Source organism: Astyanax mexicanus, chromosome 14, assembly GCF_023375975.1.
Source record: "Astyanax mexicanus isolate ESR-SI-001 chromosome 14, AstMex3_surface, whole genome shotgun sequence".
In the NCBI taxonomy this organism is placed as follows: Eukaryota; Metazoa; Chordata; class Actinopteri; order Characiformes; family Acestrorhamphidae; genus Astyanax; species Astyanax mexicanus.
This window is the reverse complement of record NC_064421.1, coordinates 22,401,497-22,418,240: the sequence shown is the minus strand read 5'-3', so window position 1 is coordinate 22,418,240 and position 16,744 is coordinate 22,401,497. Positions and strand designations below refer to the sequence as shown.

General features: G+C 37.4%; 1 protein-coding gene across 2 annotated transcripts in view; it reads left to right on the top strand.

The window, feature by feature from the left end:
• Positions 1–1,748: 1,748 nt before the first annotated feature.
• The window catches only part of atg2b (autophagy related 2B), a 29,117-nt gene continuing 14,121 nt past the window's right edge, over positions 1,749–16,744 (top strand). The window contains exons 1-21 of one of the 2 annotated variants that reach the window (XM_049463885.1): positions 1,749–1,853; positions 5,448–5,829; positions 6,126–6,288; positions 6,385–6,537; positions 6,945–7,047; positions 7,357–7,519; positions 8,098–8,277; positions 8,930–9,026; positions 9,116–9,286; positions 9,392–9,543; positions 11,137–11,248; positions 11,468–11,711; positions 11,873–12,038; positions 12,164–12,256; positions 12,727–12,915; positions 13,009–13,282; positions 13,707–13,815; positions 13,919–14,126; positions 14,218–14,360; positions 15,368–15,525; positions 15,639–15,811. In XM_049463885.1, the coding sequence (XP_049319842.1) occupies positions 5,668–5,829; positions 6,126–6,288; positions 6,385–6,537; positions 6,945–7,047; positions 7,357–7,519; positions 8,098–8,277; positions 8,930–9,026; positions 9,116–9,286; positions 9,392–9,543; positions 11,137–11,248; positions 11,468–11,711; positions 11,873–12,038; positions 12,164–12,256; positions 12,727–12,915; positions 13,009–13,282; positions 13,707–13,815; positions 13,919–14,126; positions 14,218–14,360; positions 15,368–15,525; positions 15,639–15,811 (3,213 nt within the window). In that variant the 5' untranslated portion in view covers positions 1,749–1,853; positions 5,448–5,667. Of the gene's footprint in view, positions 1,854–5,447; positions 5,830–6,125; positions 6,289–6,384; positions 6,538–6,944; positions 7,048–7,356; positions 7,520–8,097; positions 8,278–8,929; positions 9,027–9,112; positions 9,287–9,391; positions 9,544–11,136; positions 11,249–11,467; positions 11,712–11,872; positions 12,039–12,163; positions 12,257–12,726; positions 12,916–13,008; positions 13,283–13,706; positions 13,816–13,918; positions 14,127–14,217; positions 14,361–15,367; positions 15,526–15,638; positions 15,812–16,744 lie in introns of both variants that reach the window. The other variant, XM_049463884.1, reaches the window with a different exon arrangement.

Here is a 16,744-nt window from a genome sequence, read left to right as displayed (position 1 = left end):
AATAAATTGTATTGTTTATATATAACCTAATGTCATGTGTAATTTTGAACAGCCATTTTAAATTCAAAATTAATCTAAATTAAATGTAATGTAATAGATACCTCAAATTTCCAAAAGCACAAATTTTCCAAAAGCACAAAAGCCCGCTTTAAAACCTTAAATGTCACTTCATTTAGCAACAATTTGGTCCTGAAACACATAATTGTGTTATTTGTGATGATGTTGAAAAAAACTGAGCACTTATTTTTTTACTGCCAAAATGTGGCCCACCTAACCCAAGCATTGCACAGCATGCTCAGCAGAGTGAGATTTTCCTAAATCATCAGGGTTAGGCAGTATGCAATCAGGAATGCCACAGCCTGTTACACAATCCAAGACACACCCTCTCTCTCACTCTCATGAAAAAGAAAACACTCATTGAACAGAGCCTTCATATGCCTTATTGCCAAGCTCACCTGTATGAGCTGAGTACATTTCAGACTTCTTCACCATCCTAAAATATCCTGTGGTAAAATCACATACACCCTCAGTTGATCAGATCATTTGAATCTACCCCCTTAGGATAATGACCTATGTCAAGAGATGTGACATCTGGTGAAGAAGAAATCTGGTGTGAAATGGACTTGGTAAAACATGATAACAAGTACAAACACTTGTTGAATAGCCCACCTTCGTTCGCCCCGAACCTTCTGAAATATAATGCTTTTTAGCTGATGCTTTCATCAGGCTTACAATGGTAGCAATAGGGCCATAGCGTTGCCCATGGAAATAAATCACTATTTCATAACCTACCAGTCACTAAGTTCCCAGTACATCGTTTTAAATGTTGGGGCACTCAGAATGGTTATAAATTTCAGGGCTGCATTCAGGGCTGTCATTTCAGAATGCTAGGGGTGAACGGAGATGGGCTTTTCGACAAAAGTTTGTAGTCATTATCATGTTTCACTTCACCATTTTACACTGGATTTCTCCTTTTGCCTAGGTCAAAATAAAATGTGATGCTATCAGCAGCCAGAGTCTAAGTGAGCACAATTGACTACTATGATCAGTAAATTGTTGGTTCAAATCCTGGTTATGCTGCTTGTCATCAGCAGCCAGAGTCCGAGCAAGCAGAGTTGGCTAGTAGACAGTGCCTCTTATCTGCCTCCCTATCTCCCATATCACTCCTGAGGTAATTTTGCAGCACAAGGCATCTGTGAGCTGATGTATTGGAACCAAGTTGCTTTTCCCTGAGTGTGCTGGCTAGATGGTAACCTCAGCAGCAGCTGACTTCATTGCTAGCGATAGGTGAAAAGCAGATGATACAAATGAAAAAAAAAGTAAAAAATCTAAAAATGAAATAAAATGTGACTCCATGTTTTAGGGCTCATCCACAGTGGGCAAATGATGAGATTTTTTAGCTATAGTAAAAAGTTTACTTTTTATTAATAAAAACTATAGGCTATAAATATTGTATAGTTGTTTAGTCTTATTATTGTCTTTTGTATGCTTGACAATTTTTGACTGTTAAAATCTTCAAACTTTTTCTGTCTTTTTAATCAGTATTTAAAAAATGTTGAATTAGGTTCGTTTCTGGTTGGTTCTGCTGCTTGACTGTATTATAAACTATATTCTTATAGCATTGCTAATTTCAAATAGCCATAACGACTGTCGTATGTTAATTTTAGTTCATATTTTTCGACAGTCTGCGCCTGGCCAGCGCAGATTTGATCATCCTGAACACTCCCTGTGCCTGTGTAAGTGTGTGAGAGCGTGTGTGTGTGTGTGTGTGAGAGAGCAGCAGGGCAGCTGAGCTGAAGAGTGCGCAGTCATGAAAGTGTTTGTAAACACCTTCAGCTACATCCAGCAGGAAGGTGAGTGATGCTGCTCTGGGCTCTTACTGACGGTGTTTTAATGCTGTTTTAACTCATTTCTTCAGACCTTTTGGCCGGGAGCCTCTGTCTCACCACGCAGAGCTCCTTAACTTTAGCTGAGCTTCCCCTGAAGGCTTTATACTGTAGCTATATAACCGAGGCTAGCTAGCTGGGAAGCTAAAGCTGTTAGCTAGCCGGTTAGCTAGCTGAAAGAGCTCTAGTAAATGAGCGCGTTTAGCGTCGGGTTGTATTGCTCGTTAACGTGTGTATGAGCAGACGCGCTTTCCTGGAATTGACACCAAGTTAAACTATGAATTTTACCTGCTTAAATAATAAAGGCTCAGTTTAGCAGATTAGCAGGACAGCTGTCTGTCTTGTTAGTTACGCAAACCCCGCTCAGTCCTGGCAGGGTGGTTGTCAGTCTGTCTGTCAGAGAGCAGAGTCTGTTAATGTGAGGTAACTAGCTATCTATCTTAATGTTGTTGGTTGGCTCACACAGTTTTAGCTAAGTAACATTAACACATACGGTTCACACACTATAAACACATGCTTTTTATCCTTTAGCCAAATTACAAAGAACCTATGGATCTTTGTTTTACTGGCTATCTTATGCTGTCCATACACTAGACGAGTTTGAAAAGACTCTAAAAAATAGACTTTTAACAGACTAACGTCTGACACCCTCTCACAACTGAGACAAGTCACAGACTAAGATTGTGCAAAGACTATTTGCAAGACTTCAACTAGATTCTTTCTGAGATTATTTCTCATCATGCTTCTGGTGGAGTTTACATACAATACATATTACATATTAAATTACAAATAATTAAATTTGAATTAAATTAATCAATACTGTGATTTATCACAGACTCACAACCCATCAACAGTTTATTGTTCTCCCACAATGTTAGTTCTTTTTTATTTTTCTAGTAGAATACATTTTGTGTTCAATTCTACCTTTAAGCTTCTCTACCCCTTTTTGTTGTTATACCTTGTATAGCAAAGAATCACAGTTTCACTGCTGTACATTTATCTTTGTTTTAGATAGAAATAATGCAATAACGAACATAATTCTTGCAAAATGTGTTTATTAAACTTGTTTGTATATGTTTAATATATTGTACATATTAAAGGTAGAACCATATAAGGCATATTAACTGCAAAATGTGTTCTTTTTCAAATCATTTGTAAATAGTGCGGCTTCCCGTAGCTCTCCTATTGATTGTTGACATTGTTCATGTCACTATTTGAACGATAATATTGAACACAGTTAATTTTATCTGAACGCCAGGATGAGAAAAAGACTGACTAAAACTTCCAGTCCTAACCACCTTACACTGAATGATCGAGATGATGCCACCACAACTCGACTGCAAATCGACTCTAGCAAGACTCTCGTGATTTTATCCCGACTCTGAAAATTTGTCTGCTTAAAGGTCATTAGTTGTAAGGTCGGCATAAGGCACTGTTTCCCCAACACTTGTGCTGGATGACTTCCTTCATTTTAAACATTTTAGTGTTTACTCTGGTCCCCGCACATCTGATCCAGCAAATCAGCTAGCTACCTAAATAACAAATAATTTTTGTTTTAAGGAAGCTGGTGTGTTACTGTAGGAAACCACTACAATGAACTACCTGGCAGGGGATCCTCATGGTATGGATTGTGTTGGGAACCCCTGATCTAACTTGCAATAAGATGACACAATTTCAGTTTATGTTTCCAAGCCATTGTTTCAGTTCCCTTCAGTTCAGTTGACAATCCACTGTAAACCAGATAGTAACAGCCAAAGCAGTTTATCATTTAATGTTGGGGCAAACACAGTCTCTTCCAGAAGTACTGCAATGGCAAGCCAAGTTCTTTAGGTGCTACTGTATACTAAAGACCAAATGCTGGCCAATCAGACTTTTAGGTATTAATTTCTGATGTTTACATGTAGACATTTCAATTACAATTGCACTCTTGTTTGAGCCCACATGTGTTTCTTATTAGCCAGGTGTTCATTGGAGGCAGCTCTTGGTTTAAGTGCTAACTGGTGCTTACCAGTGAAGACCACATTTGTTCTTAAGCCATCAGAAAAGCTAAGGGGCTGTCTTTAGAAGAAAGTGATTATATAACATTTGGGATTGGTCTTAAAAATAAACTGTTAGTTATATAGTAACCGATATCAAGCAGGTAGGCTAAGAAAATCCACAGCAAATCATGACCAACACAATGTGAGAGAAGTGAAGAAAAAAAGTCAGTCTGTTAGTGGCATCACTTACAACCTTTACAGCGTTTAGGTGTGTAAAATAAAAATAAAATATTTTTTTTTTTTGAAATATAAACATTATTCCAAGAGATGATCAGTGTGCCACTCATCAGCCGTTAGAACCAGAATACCATATTAGAATATTTAAAATACAGAGTTAAGCCACAAAACTCCTGTAAAGGACTGGTGAGACTGAGGTTAAATTCTCCCAAAGTGATGGAAAGTTCAGAGTGAAAAAGGAATACTAAGGAAATGTTAAAGAAATAACCACAATTCAAACATTCAGTCTTACCTGCCAAGCACAGTGGAGGTAGTGTCATGGTTTTGGCCTGTATAGCTGCTTCTAAAACAGGTTTACTTAATGTTCATTAATGATTTAACTCATGACTGATTTAAGGCAGTTAGTCAGTTTACAGAGAACTGGTAGCAAATGTCACACGACTCCACAGGCCCGGGGTTGTTGGTTCAGTCCTTGCTTCGGCCCGTGTCTGTGAGGAGTTTGGTGTATTCTCATGCCCGTGATGGTTGTACGTAGTACCTTGCAATAAACTGTTCCTCTGTCCAAGAGCTAAGCCTGCGTTTTGCCAAATAATTCCACTAAAGTTCTAGACACATCCCAAACTTGATCAGAAAACTTTTTTTTTAAACTGCAGCAAAACCTTTTAAAAGACATTTCAAAAATGATGCTGGTTTAATTTGGAGATGTCAGCAGGCTGCTGCTTTGATGCCACAGGAAGTGCAACTTTCTAAATATCTTAACCTCTCAAGTAGGCTGGATGACATTGTAAAAAAAAAATCAATATTCATCAAATATATATTAAAATGTTTAAAGTAGTTATAATATTGCTAAAACAGAGACCACCATTTAGGGCTATTAAATATGCAAACTATTTTATCTTTTCTATTTGTTTTTAGGAAGTCCTAATTATGCAGACACAATTAAACTTGTATGCACCCAATAATTAAGCTAAATAATGAATTGAACAATTTTTTTTTATAGCAGGCAGCTTTTATCTTGAACACGGTGCTAACACACCCTCCTTATATTTCAATTTAAGAATAAGAAAAAAATTTAAATCACTGCCACATAAAATATTTCTTTACAGGTTTCTGACAAAAAAAAAATGATTTGTTTCTACTGAGATGCCCACTAGTAGGTTATGCATGTAAAGCTGTACAATCTTCACTATGCCATTTTGAAAATCACATTAAAACAAGGAATGGACAAGACTGTACATTTGGCATTTTTCTTTTTTTTTTCTTTTTTTTTTAAGGCTTCTGCTCTTGTTTGTCTGTCTGTCTGTAGTTCCACCCACCCACCTAACTACTTTTTATTTCTTTTTAGGGTTTTTACCTCTTGCTGAACTGTACCTGGCAGTTTGCTTCACCCAGAACTGCAGTGTTTCATTTCTAGAGCTATTGGACCTCTCCTAATCTGCAGAATGATCTGGCCAGCAGGACCCTTAGAGTCAAGTGCAATATCTTTGAGTCTCCCCCATGGAAGTACATTGTTTTCTTAAATTTATATTTGGTTGTCTACAAACTGAGTTGAGGAGCTAGACACGATGCCGTGGCCTTTTTCTGAGTCCATTAAGAAGCGGGCCTGCAGGTACCTGCTGCATCGTTACCTGGGCAATTTCCTGCAAGAAAAACTAAGTTTGGATCAGCTTAGTCTCGACCTCTACCAAGGCACAGGTTCACTTGCACAAGTGCCACTGGACAAATGGGTAAGTACCTGAGACCGAACTAATGGAAATAGTTGGTAAGTTAATATTAATAAAAGGACAGTGTCACTAACAGTAACAGAAATGAAGCTTTTTGTGGTTTGCCTTTTTATTGGGGTTACAAAAAGAGACACAATTAAATTTATGAAATTGTGTAAAATATTAGAAAAGAAAAATAATGACCAATAATTAAAATCCATTTTTTATTTGACTTAAAACATAAACAAACTGCAGGAAAATTAAAAACCACATATGTAAAATCAGTATGTAACTAGTCCCCCTATCTTTTATTACTGCAGTCACTGAACGAGATTCTCGAGTCGGTGGATGCTCCCTTTGAAGTAAGTCAGGGCTTCATCCAGGCTATCTCCCTGACTGTACCATGGGCCTCGTTACTACAGGACAATTGTGCCCTGGAAGTGAAAGGCTTGGAGATGGTTTTCAGGCCAAGGCCTCGTGTGGGTAAGAGCAATATTTTTTGTTTTCCACCTGTATCACCTTTGTAACATAAATCAGTTTGGCATATGAATTTTCTTTTCTTTTTCTGCCTGTGTTCAGTATCTGGCACGGAGCCTATGTACTGGTCTAGCTTCATGACGAGCAGTATGCAGCTGGCAAAGGAGTGTCTGAGTCAGAGGCTCACTGATGATTTAGGGGAGAGCTTCCAGCCTCTGGAGGGTCTTGAGAAGTTTGCTGAGACGATAGAGACAGGTACTCTAGTATTGTGTCTCATGAGTTTTGTCATGTTCCATGGAAGCTAGAAAACGCTATAAATATAAAACACTCAAACAATAACCAAAAAGCACTCTTCTGACTCTTCTCTCTGAGAACTGTGTGAGTGTGGTCATACTACTTTAATGAAAGTACATTACTCTTTATAAAAAAACATTCACTGTAAAACATTAAACATGGAGCTTATTTTGTCTTTGTCATGTTTAAAACTCTGGTTCTTGCTCCAGATAAAAGACAGTTGGTGTGTCTGCAGTGTAGATCTAGTGGTGGGCAGACTTGTTTGAGCTGAAGTCTGTGTAAATAATTAACAAGTTGACAGGTGACGTTTCAGCAATTTTAGTTGCCTACTGTTGAGTGAGTTACTGTCTCAACTTTCCATTCTTTAGTTTTAAGAAGAGTCAAGGTCACATTTTTGGATACAGTGCTCAGGATTGAACATGTTCCAGAAAATTCCAAAACCGGGTTTGCCCTTGAAATACGAATTAGTAGGTAAGTTTTAGATGTTTTGACTGTAAATTTGCATTGGTTCTTTGCAAGATATTTTATGTCTAAGGGTCTTCTTACTGTAAATGTACTTTTACGTAACAGTACTGTTATTTTTGTAGGACCACTACACTGTTTTCCCAGTGATGTTTTCAGTTTTTGTCATATTTAAATTGTTTACTGCTTTCTTTACAACATATATATAAAAACAAAAGCATTTAATCTTCTCTGGAGGTAGACAATTAGCCAAATAAATAGTTGCATTGACGTTGTTTCAAAGACGTTAAAACTGCTCTTGTGCCTCCATGTACACAGGATGGTTTACTGTGACGAGGCTACTGAAGAGGGCTCCAGTGTGAATGTTCACCAGCCCACCACATTTGCACACAAGAACTTGACTCTGGAGGGTGTCACTGTTTTCTGGAATGAGTTTTCAGAGACGATGCGCGCAAGCTTCAAATCTTCCCCAACTCAATCAGTGAGTTTAATCTGACAACTTTCTTATTGTTTGTTTTTCGCATGTTTTTTAAAGAATGTAAAGCTAAGCAGCTAGTAGCAACACACAGCTATATTATTATCTTATTATTATTGCTGCATATCTAGTCCCATCAGATAGCAACCAGCAACACAGAGACCACCTAGCAACACTACAGTAACCACTTAAAAACACCATAGTAAACAGCTAGCACTAACCTGGAAACTATCTGTGAAAACCTGTTGTTTTTGTTATTATAATTAATAATTAATACCAAACAATAACACATTTTAGATGGTCTTACAGCACTTGACTGTATCCCAAACCACAAAATAGAGCAAAAAAGATATTGGTTTAAAGCTATCAAGGACAGAGTCAACCCAGTTCACACAGTTAGCTGGTATATTAAAATGTTTTATTATTAAATAAGTATTTTAAAATTCTTGTTAGGCAACTTAAGTTATGCAGTGGTGGACAAATGGCTCAATAAATGCATTTCTTGCATTTTTAAATACAATTCTGTTTAAATTTGTATTTATGTTACTGGTTTCATACATCTGCCCACATTCTCTTCCTTGTAGGAGATTGAGCCCAAACTGTCTCCAAGCTGGAATCCAAAAATTATTTGTGAGCCTCACCCTCAGTTCACGGAGCCTGTGTGTGCCAGCACGCCATTTGAACCTGTGCAGGTGGGCTGCCTCAGTGGCAGACTGGAGCTGTCCCTGGTGCTGAAACAGAATGAAGCCATGCCTGGAGCCAAGGTGTGGAGCCATGAAGGCATTAAGCGTCCTTGTATTACATTTTGGTGTTACTGCTGATATTTAAATTCTTGTAGGATTGTCTTTCCAGAGTAGATGAGTCTTAAGTGCTTGCGAATGTTTTCCTTTTAGTGAAGAGTCCATTTAAAATGTTGTCTAGACATAATCAATATCAGGGAAATCAACATAGTACCAGTTTCGCAAAAGACCTACATTATGCCCAGTCCTACACTTAAAAGAAAAATAATATATGTATTTTAAACTGCATTTAATTAATTTTGAGGTTAAGTACTACCTTTTAAACACCTTATTTGTAGATGTGCAAGTTATTTTTACTGATAGACATAGTCAATGTGTATATTGTACATGTTGATCTAATTCAGTCAGAAATATCCTTCTGCCAGTAGTTATGTATTCGGAATATGACCAGTGATAAAGCACTAAAGTAGATCAATGTCTAAAAAGACATTTAAGGAAATTATGTAGTCTTAAAGTGTAAATCAATTTTATATTTAACTAATCAGTATCTAAACTAGTTTGTGGTCTATTTGGCCTATTTAAATTACAGACTTGAGTCAAATAGGATGAATAAAAGTAGTTAAGTAGCCTATATGTGTTCCTTGTTAGTAATAATTGATGCTTGGCCTTTTCTCAGTTGGACATTGATGGACAGATTGATTCACTGATCATGCTGCTCTCACCACGACAAGTCCACCTCCTGCTGGATATGTTTGGAGTTTTCTCCAGTTCAGGTGACAGATTGAACACTATGATTTTCACTTCATTTATATTGTTTCCATCAGTTCCACTGAATGACTCCTTATATGTGTTGGTTTAGCAGGACAGGAGTGGTCTGGCTTGGCTAAGGATAAAAAGAGTCGGCCCATGCAACAAGAGGATGAGTACCGTCTCCATATGGAGCTCAACCGCTGCTTAAAAAAGGAGCCAATGTCCGCTGCCACAGATCAAGACTTATTTGAGAGCCAGACCACCAGAACGGTGTCCAGTCGAGGTTAGTGTTGGGTCTACGGGGCCTATGATTTCAATAAAATGCTTCTATTATCACTGTATTAAACATGCATTTTAATGCTTTTTTTTTTTTGGTAATTTAAAACAGAAGATGTATTCTTTTCGATGGCTGATATGGACATGTCACACAGTCTATCATCTTTGCCTCCTCTTGGAGACCCGCCCACCGTTGATCTTGACCTGTCTCTAAACAGTAACTATTCCACATCCCTGGGGGAATCACCTTCTGCCAATGCAGCTGTGAGTTTTTACATACATTTTAGCATTTTGAATGAGAAATTGTTGATATTAAAAAGTGCTTTTCTTGATCAATTAGAGTAATATAAGCTTTTCTGACAAACTGCATGGTTCTGAAAAAAATAAACTTTACATACCAAAACTAAAATTGTATCACTCTGATTAAAGTCCTTGTTTAATGAGAAAACTCAAAAATGCAAACACATTTATCCCTAGTATGCAGTGGACACTGACTTATATGTTTAATTTTAAACCTCTTGATTTAAGAACATACTGAATAAAAATTATTTTAAAAATCTAATTAAGTGTGGCACTACTGCTGCTTTTTTAATATTGTAAAACATTTTAGAAGCATCATAATATATTATTTTGCCATTTAAACCCATGTTAAAAACCCATGTTTGAACACATTCTCATTCAATGTAAATTTTTTATTTTATTTATTGTTTATTCCAACATTGTTAATGAATACTGAAGTCATCCAACCTATGAAGGAAGACATAAGGAATCATGTAGTAAACTTGTGTGTTTAAAAAATGTGTTTAAGAAACCAAAGTACTATATTAAGACAGATAGATAGATAGATAGATAGATAGATAGATAGATAGATAGATAGATAGATAGATAGATAGATAGATAGATAGATAGATAGATAGATAGATAGATAGATACATACATACATACATACATACATACATACATACATACATACATACATACATACATACATACATACATACTTACTTTATTTATCCCGAAGGAAATTTAGGCATCCAGCAGCAACAACACAATACAATAAGAAACATACTCAGACAAATCAAAACACAGAAGAATAGAAAATATATAAGGCTATAAAAAACCTAACTATATAAGGTAAGGATCTATCTGTAAACGGAGCAGTGCAGTAGATGTTGCTAATGGTCATAAATAATTAAATAATTAACAGAGTAAAGTGCAATGTGCAATGACATCGATTACGAAAGTGACTGATGTGACATAGAAATATAATATAAATATAAATAAATATGCATACGTTAGAAGACAGTTCTAAAAAGAGAATGTGAAAATGTGAAGCATTAAGCATTTAGGAGGTTCTTATCTGGGGTGCTGGTAACTTGTGGTTTCTGAGGCTGGTAACTCTGATGAACAACAGAGATAACTCTTTCTTTCCTGAGTGCCAATTTCATCATAAAGTTTTTGTTGATCTTTGTGACAGCACTTGAGGATACTTTCAAGTAGATTGACTGACCTTCGTTCACTGTATACTAACTCTACCTCTTCACAACACAACTGATGCTCTCAAACACAATAAGAGGGAAATAAATTCAAAGCTGTCTTCTAAAAAAAGAGGTGCCTACTTTGAATAATCTGAAATATAAAACATACTCTGGTTTGTTTAAAACTTTTTTGCTTACTAAATAATTCCAGTGTTTTCTTTATAGTTTGAATAACTTTATTATTAATCCACCGTGCAGGGCATTTTTTTATAAATAATGAAAAAAAAAAAAAAAACACTGAAGGTAAGATGTGTCCAAACTTTTGACTGGTACTGTATAATAGCACATTGTTATGAATAATATGAAATGTCTTGTTCAGGCTGGTTGGGACGAGTACATGGATATGCCTAAACAGAAGGAGAAACAGACTCATGAGACACCTCTATTCACCAGAGACTCTCAGCTTCCACAGAAGCTGCTCAGACAGACCTGTAAGTGAGATTTCCAACAGCAAATGACAGTCCTCAAAATCAGTGTACTACCTTTCTGTTTTCTAAACTCTGCCACTACATTTATTTGTCTTTAAAGAATATATCCTGCTTTGCTTGTTTTAGAAACATGATTGGTGAATCAGAATAGAATGTCATTGTAAAAATGAGTTTATTAACCTCATGTTAATGCTTAATGTAATGTGTTGTCTACATTTTTAGCTCATTCGACTAAGGGCCACTGCGATGAGTCTAGGCCTGAGTTAGTCTTCAGGCTCTCTGTGGGCAACCTTTGCCTGTCGGTTCTCCACATTGACCCTCTGCCACCACCAGACTCCACCCTGAGCCCTCTTGCTCCAATGGCCTCAGAGTTTTTCCGTACAGTAGCTGTAGATAAGCTACAAGCAGGTGGCTTCCTCCAGTCCCGGGCTGTTTTTAACCAGGCCTGTCCTCATGATCACCTCAGGTGAGAGTTTGGCACTGTGTTCACGTTTTGTATCATGATTATGGTTGGTAATATTTTTGTCCCACAAAGTGAATGAAACATTGTTATAAATACTGCCACTATTTTTGTAAAGGCTTTTCTTGCTTGTTCATACTGGTCATGCTTGTGTCTGTATTCTCCAGGTTTGTAGGACAGGGTTTAAAAGTGACCTATGAGCACTGTCAGGGTTCTAGTCTGCGCACTCTCAATACAGATCTGTCTCTGAGTCGTCTGGAGCTGCTAGAATGCCTGTACCCTACAGAGAACGCCAGCATTAGCAGCATGCAGAGTGGAGTACAGTACACAGAGGTACCCTCCTGTGCTTCTTCAAATAGATGCAGTTTGTTCTGGATCAGTTAGCCAGTAATTAAAGATGTGATTGATTGGTTTTATTCTAGTTCTAAAAGTATAACTTCCTCTCTGTTTAACATCAGCTCCTGACTTTTGACGAGGCTAGCAGCAGTGACTCTTCAACCGACACTTGTCTTCATCTGCTCTACAAACTAACAGAGCGCAAAGGCCCACAGGTGAGCATCTGAGGAAAGTGCAACATACACAGTTTCTGGCAGTCTGTGTGCATGGTTAAGGAAAAGAACATTTAGTTGAGTAAATATCTAGAGTGTCCCTAACTTGGTATTAGACAGCAGGGACAAATTAATGTGGAGTAAAATATATCACATATTTCTTATTTAGTTAATTTGCTTTTGGCCATCGATATGTATTTTCAAAGCAATATGTGGTGAAACTTGGTAGTAAAAGGTTTTTAGTTAGAGAGTTGAGTAAGTATATAAAGTTGTTATCACACGTATAGTGGTTTACTCTGGTCTAAATCAGTTTTCTGGTTTCTGTGCATTTTTATCATTGACTTTATTACCCCATAAGAGCTCATACGAAGTTTTAAATATTGATTCAAAATAACCGAATCAGACAACTGCAGATAAGCTGCACAGTAAATGCTATGCATCCAGGGTATTCAGTATGTGTCTTCTTCTTTCAGGGTGGGCAGGTACGCCTGAGTGCAATGCAGCGCAAAGCTGACTTTCAAGTGGAGCTAGGTAAAGCTCGATCAGAGTGTGACATCAGCATCGTAGACCGCCTCAATTCCCTACTTCAGCCTCAAAAACTGGTCACCACTGAAACCATGGCCTCCCATATGTACACCTCCTATAACAAGCACGTCAGCCTAGTGAGTCTAGCACTTATTTTGTCCTAAAAGATTGAGTATGTTTATGCAGCTTTCCTTGCCTATTAACTAATACATGTTTTCTGTATGTTGCAGCACAAAGCCTTTGCAGAAGTGTTTCTAGAAGATAGCCGTACCCCTGCACACTGCCTGGTGTCTGTGTCTGTGGGAGCTCCAAAGCTGGTGCTGGTGGTCCGGTTCCCAATCCCAGACTTGCGCTCAGATCAAGAGAGAGGGCCTTGGTTTAAGAAGTCCCTGCAGAAGGAGGTGCTGCGTCTGGAAATGGAAGATTTTGAGCTCAAGTCTGAGTTCACAGGGGGCAGCTCTCCAGAGCAGACCAAGATGGAGCTCACCTTCAAGGAGCTGAGTGGTATGATGCCAAAGATGATAAAAAAATACTGTGCAATGGATGAGTTAAATAAAATAAATTTTAGATTTGATACATTAATTTTAGATGTGCATAAATTAAAATGCTTAAATGTTTTTTTGCTTGAGTTTGAAAGAAAAATGCTAAAGATTTATTCAACTGTGAACATTGTCTTCAGCATCTTTCCAAACATACCAACAAAGCATAGAACTGTTCGGTAAACAATAACTTTTTATTTATCTAGTTCCCGTTTTTTCTTTTTGTGTATACCAACTTATTGCTCTTAAATGGGTTTAAAAGCATCATTATATCATTACATCAGTGGTATTAAATTGTTAACGTGGCCTAGTATTAATTATTGCCTATAAATGTATGTGTCAATGTTATTTCATTCTGTTTTATTAAACATGCACACATTTTCCTCTAGGTTTTTTCCAGAATGACAAAGACCACTCTACAGCTAGGTTCTTACGTGTGTCGCACACCATGGAGGAGAACATGGCCTCCTCAGACAGTGGCAAATTTGATTGGCCCAGGTATTGTTCTTAAGAATGGCTTAAAATACAGCAGAGTTAATGAGTACATATCATCCTCCTGAATTGCCTCGTTTCTTTCTTCTTGCCTGTGGTTGCTTTATAGAGTGGTGCTGAAGGTGAACCCCATGGCTGTGCACTCCATCTTAGAGCGGATTACAGCTGAAGAGGAAGAGGAAGGTGCGGACGGACATTCACAGGAGGAAGAGGAGGAGGAGGAAGGCGCGGCCCACTCTTTAAAGGATGTGTGTGATTTTGGCAAACCTGAACCCTCCCCTTTCTCGTCACGGCGAGTCATGTATGAGAATGAGGAGGTAGGAAACTTAATCCTAGATAAGAGGAATGATAAGTGTGTCTGGTGCACAGATATGGCCACTTTGATAAAGTACAATTTTGTATTTTTAGATGGTGATCCCAGGTGATGTGGTGGAAATGACAGAATTCCAGGAGAAAACCATGAGCAACTCCCGTTACATCCTAGAACTGGCTTTTCCAAATGTGCAGTTATCACTGCCCAACAAAGCTTTCTATGAGAAACTGCACAACAGGTAATTAAACCTTTTCTCCCCTAATAAAAGTGTAGTGTTTAGACAGTATAATAATAATAATACTGTAATAATAGCACAAAATCTCCAAATGAGGAAAGTATTTCAAAATGATGACAATGGATATCAGTACTAGGCAAGTGATAATATCGGAGGGGAAATTTGAACACATTTTACACATACCACCATACCGCTTGATGTGCTGCAGAGCGACGTGTAGAGCAGCGCCACTAAAGAAGCACATACAGCTCGCTAGCCAATAACAAGCATAACACACTAGTAATGCCAGCTCAGCTCTCTGTGGAGCCTCACTCTGTCCTGCCTGGCGAAACATGATAACAGAACTTCTGGAGCTTCTGCTCCTTGCAAAATGATAAAATTCTGATCCTTCATATTTTTTGTAATTTTGTATGACAAAGTAAACCCAGTAGTAATCAAAGCCTTTATTTAAAACCTGAATGTATGATATTATATTTACTTCTAACAGCACAGGACATTACAATCCTATATTTAAGCCCAGTCGTGGGAAAAAAATATAAATAAATAATAATAATAATAAAAAATATTATGATATACCCTGAAACCGTCAGAATCTTGCAAAATATAGTGATATGCATTTTTGGTCAAACTGCCCAGCACTATTAAAAATGTTTAATATCTGTCCTGTGCCTGCCTAGTACCCAGCTGTAGTAGCCCATTCATTTATGTGCATTTAATGTGGCCACAGGATGGAGAAGTTGCTGGGGTAAAAATCAGGTTCATAGTAGTTGACCTCTAGCTGCACTGAGTGCACTTAAACTCTACTGTACTAATAAGCAGCCTCTCAATCTTCTTAAAAGTCATTCTCAACTAAGACTAGAAACCATTTGAACGGAAGACAGTCTGCACTACTTGCAGCTTTGGCTTCCTTTTAGGCTAGGTTGAGATGGTATGAAAAAAATGGATACTGCTCAACCCCCATAGGGTTCACTCTCTGTGTTTTATAAGAGAAATGTCTTTTTCTTTTACAGAATTAATAATGATTTGCTTCTGTGGGAGCCCACGGCACCGTCTCCAGTGGAGACCGTGGAGAACATGCCATATGGGATGGGTCTTTCTGTAGCTAGCCAGCTCATCAGCACCTACAGCAAAGACAACTTCAGCCAGTTCAGGTCCACTGGCCCTGAGGGTAGGCTGCTTCTCTGTTTGGCTATATCACGGTGTAAAGTTATTGCCAGTTCTGTTCCACATCTACTGTTAATTTATGTGTGCAAATTATTGTGTTTTTTTTTGTGTGTGTAGAAGAAGATAGTGGCTCAGAGGAGGAAACTATGCAGTTCTACACCCCAGCTGAGCTGGGCTATAGGAACATGAGAAAGAGAAAGAATAAGATGCAACCCAAGAACTCGCAGAGTCTGTTTTCTGTCCTTCTGTCTGTCAATCACTGCCTCGTTGCATTGCATACGGAAGCTAAGGTAAGTCATCTGGATTTGATTTTAATAACAGTAATTATTTATAGAGGATGTGGTTTAATGAACAAATTTAGATTCGAAAATACTGGGGCAGTAAGAAAATTGCAACTACAATTGCTATACATATAATTTACAGTATGAACCCAGTATATATTTGTTTTGTCCTTTGTCAACTTTATTTAATATGTTAGTATACATCCATTCCTGCTTATCAGACCTTTAGCTCTGTTGTCTTTAAGGAGCAAAGACAGGCAGAGCATCTTAGGTTATTCAACAAATGCCTTTTCTTAAATTGTCCCATGAAGAAAGATTGGAAGGAATAGCTTAATTATTGCAAGTTGCAATAAGTAATCAAAAACTATCATTCAAAAATGGCTAATTCAAAAAAACACATGGGTGAGGCATTCATTTGGTAAATTTGTGTCACTTACTACAATATGGAGTAGCATTTACAATTAATACTTAAAACTTTACTGTGCAAAACAGAAGCCTTATATTAATCATGTTCAGAAGTGGTGTGAACTCCTCTGCATGTGGAGGCTTCTAACTGTGGAAATGTATATTGTGATCAGATCGTTCAGTATTCCAGGTCTATGGAAATGGATAGACAAAAAAAAGTACCATCCAGATTGTTATCAGAGTGTCATGGAATGTCAGTGTATCAGAACCCTTCTGTGATAGCAGTATTAATACAGAAATGTTTGTTAATATCTTTGAGCAACTTTGGCTTTTTAATTTTTTTTCAAGGACGTCCTTATGTTTTTCAACATCCTAATATCTTTTGGAAAGTGTGTCATACCTAAAACACAGGAACATATGTATATTAACCAAATGTAATTACATTTTAATAATAAAGTATTACATTTCTTAGGTTCATATTGTCTTTCACAACTTTTTCTGATTTGGGGTTGTAATTTAATGCATAAACATGTCCGG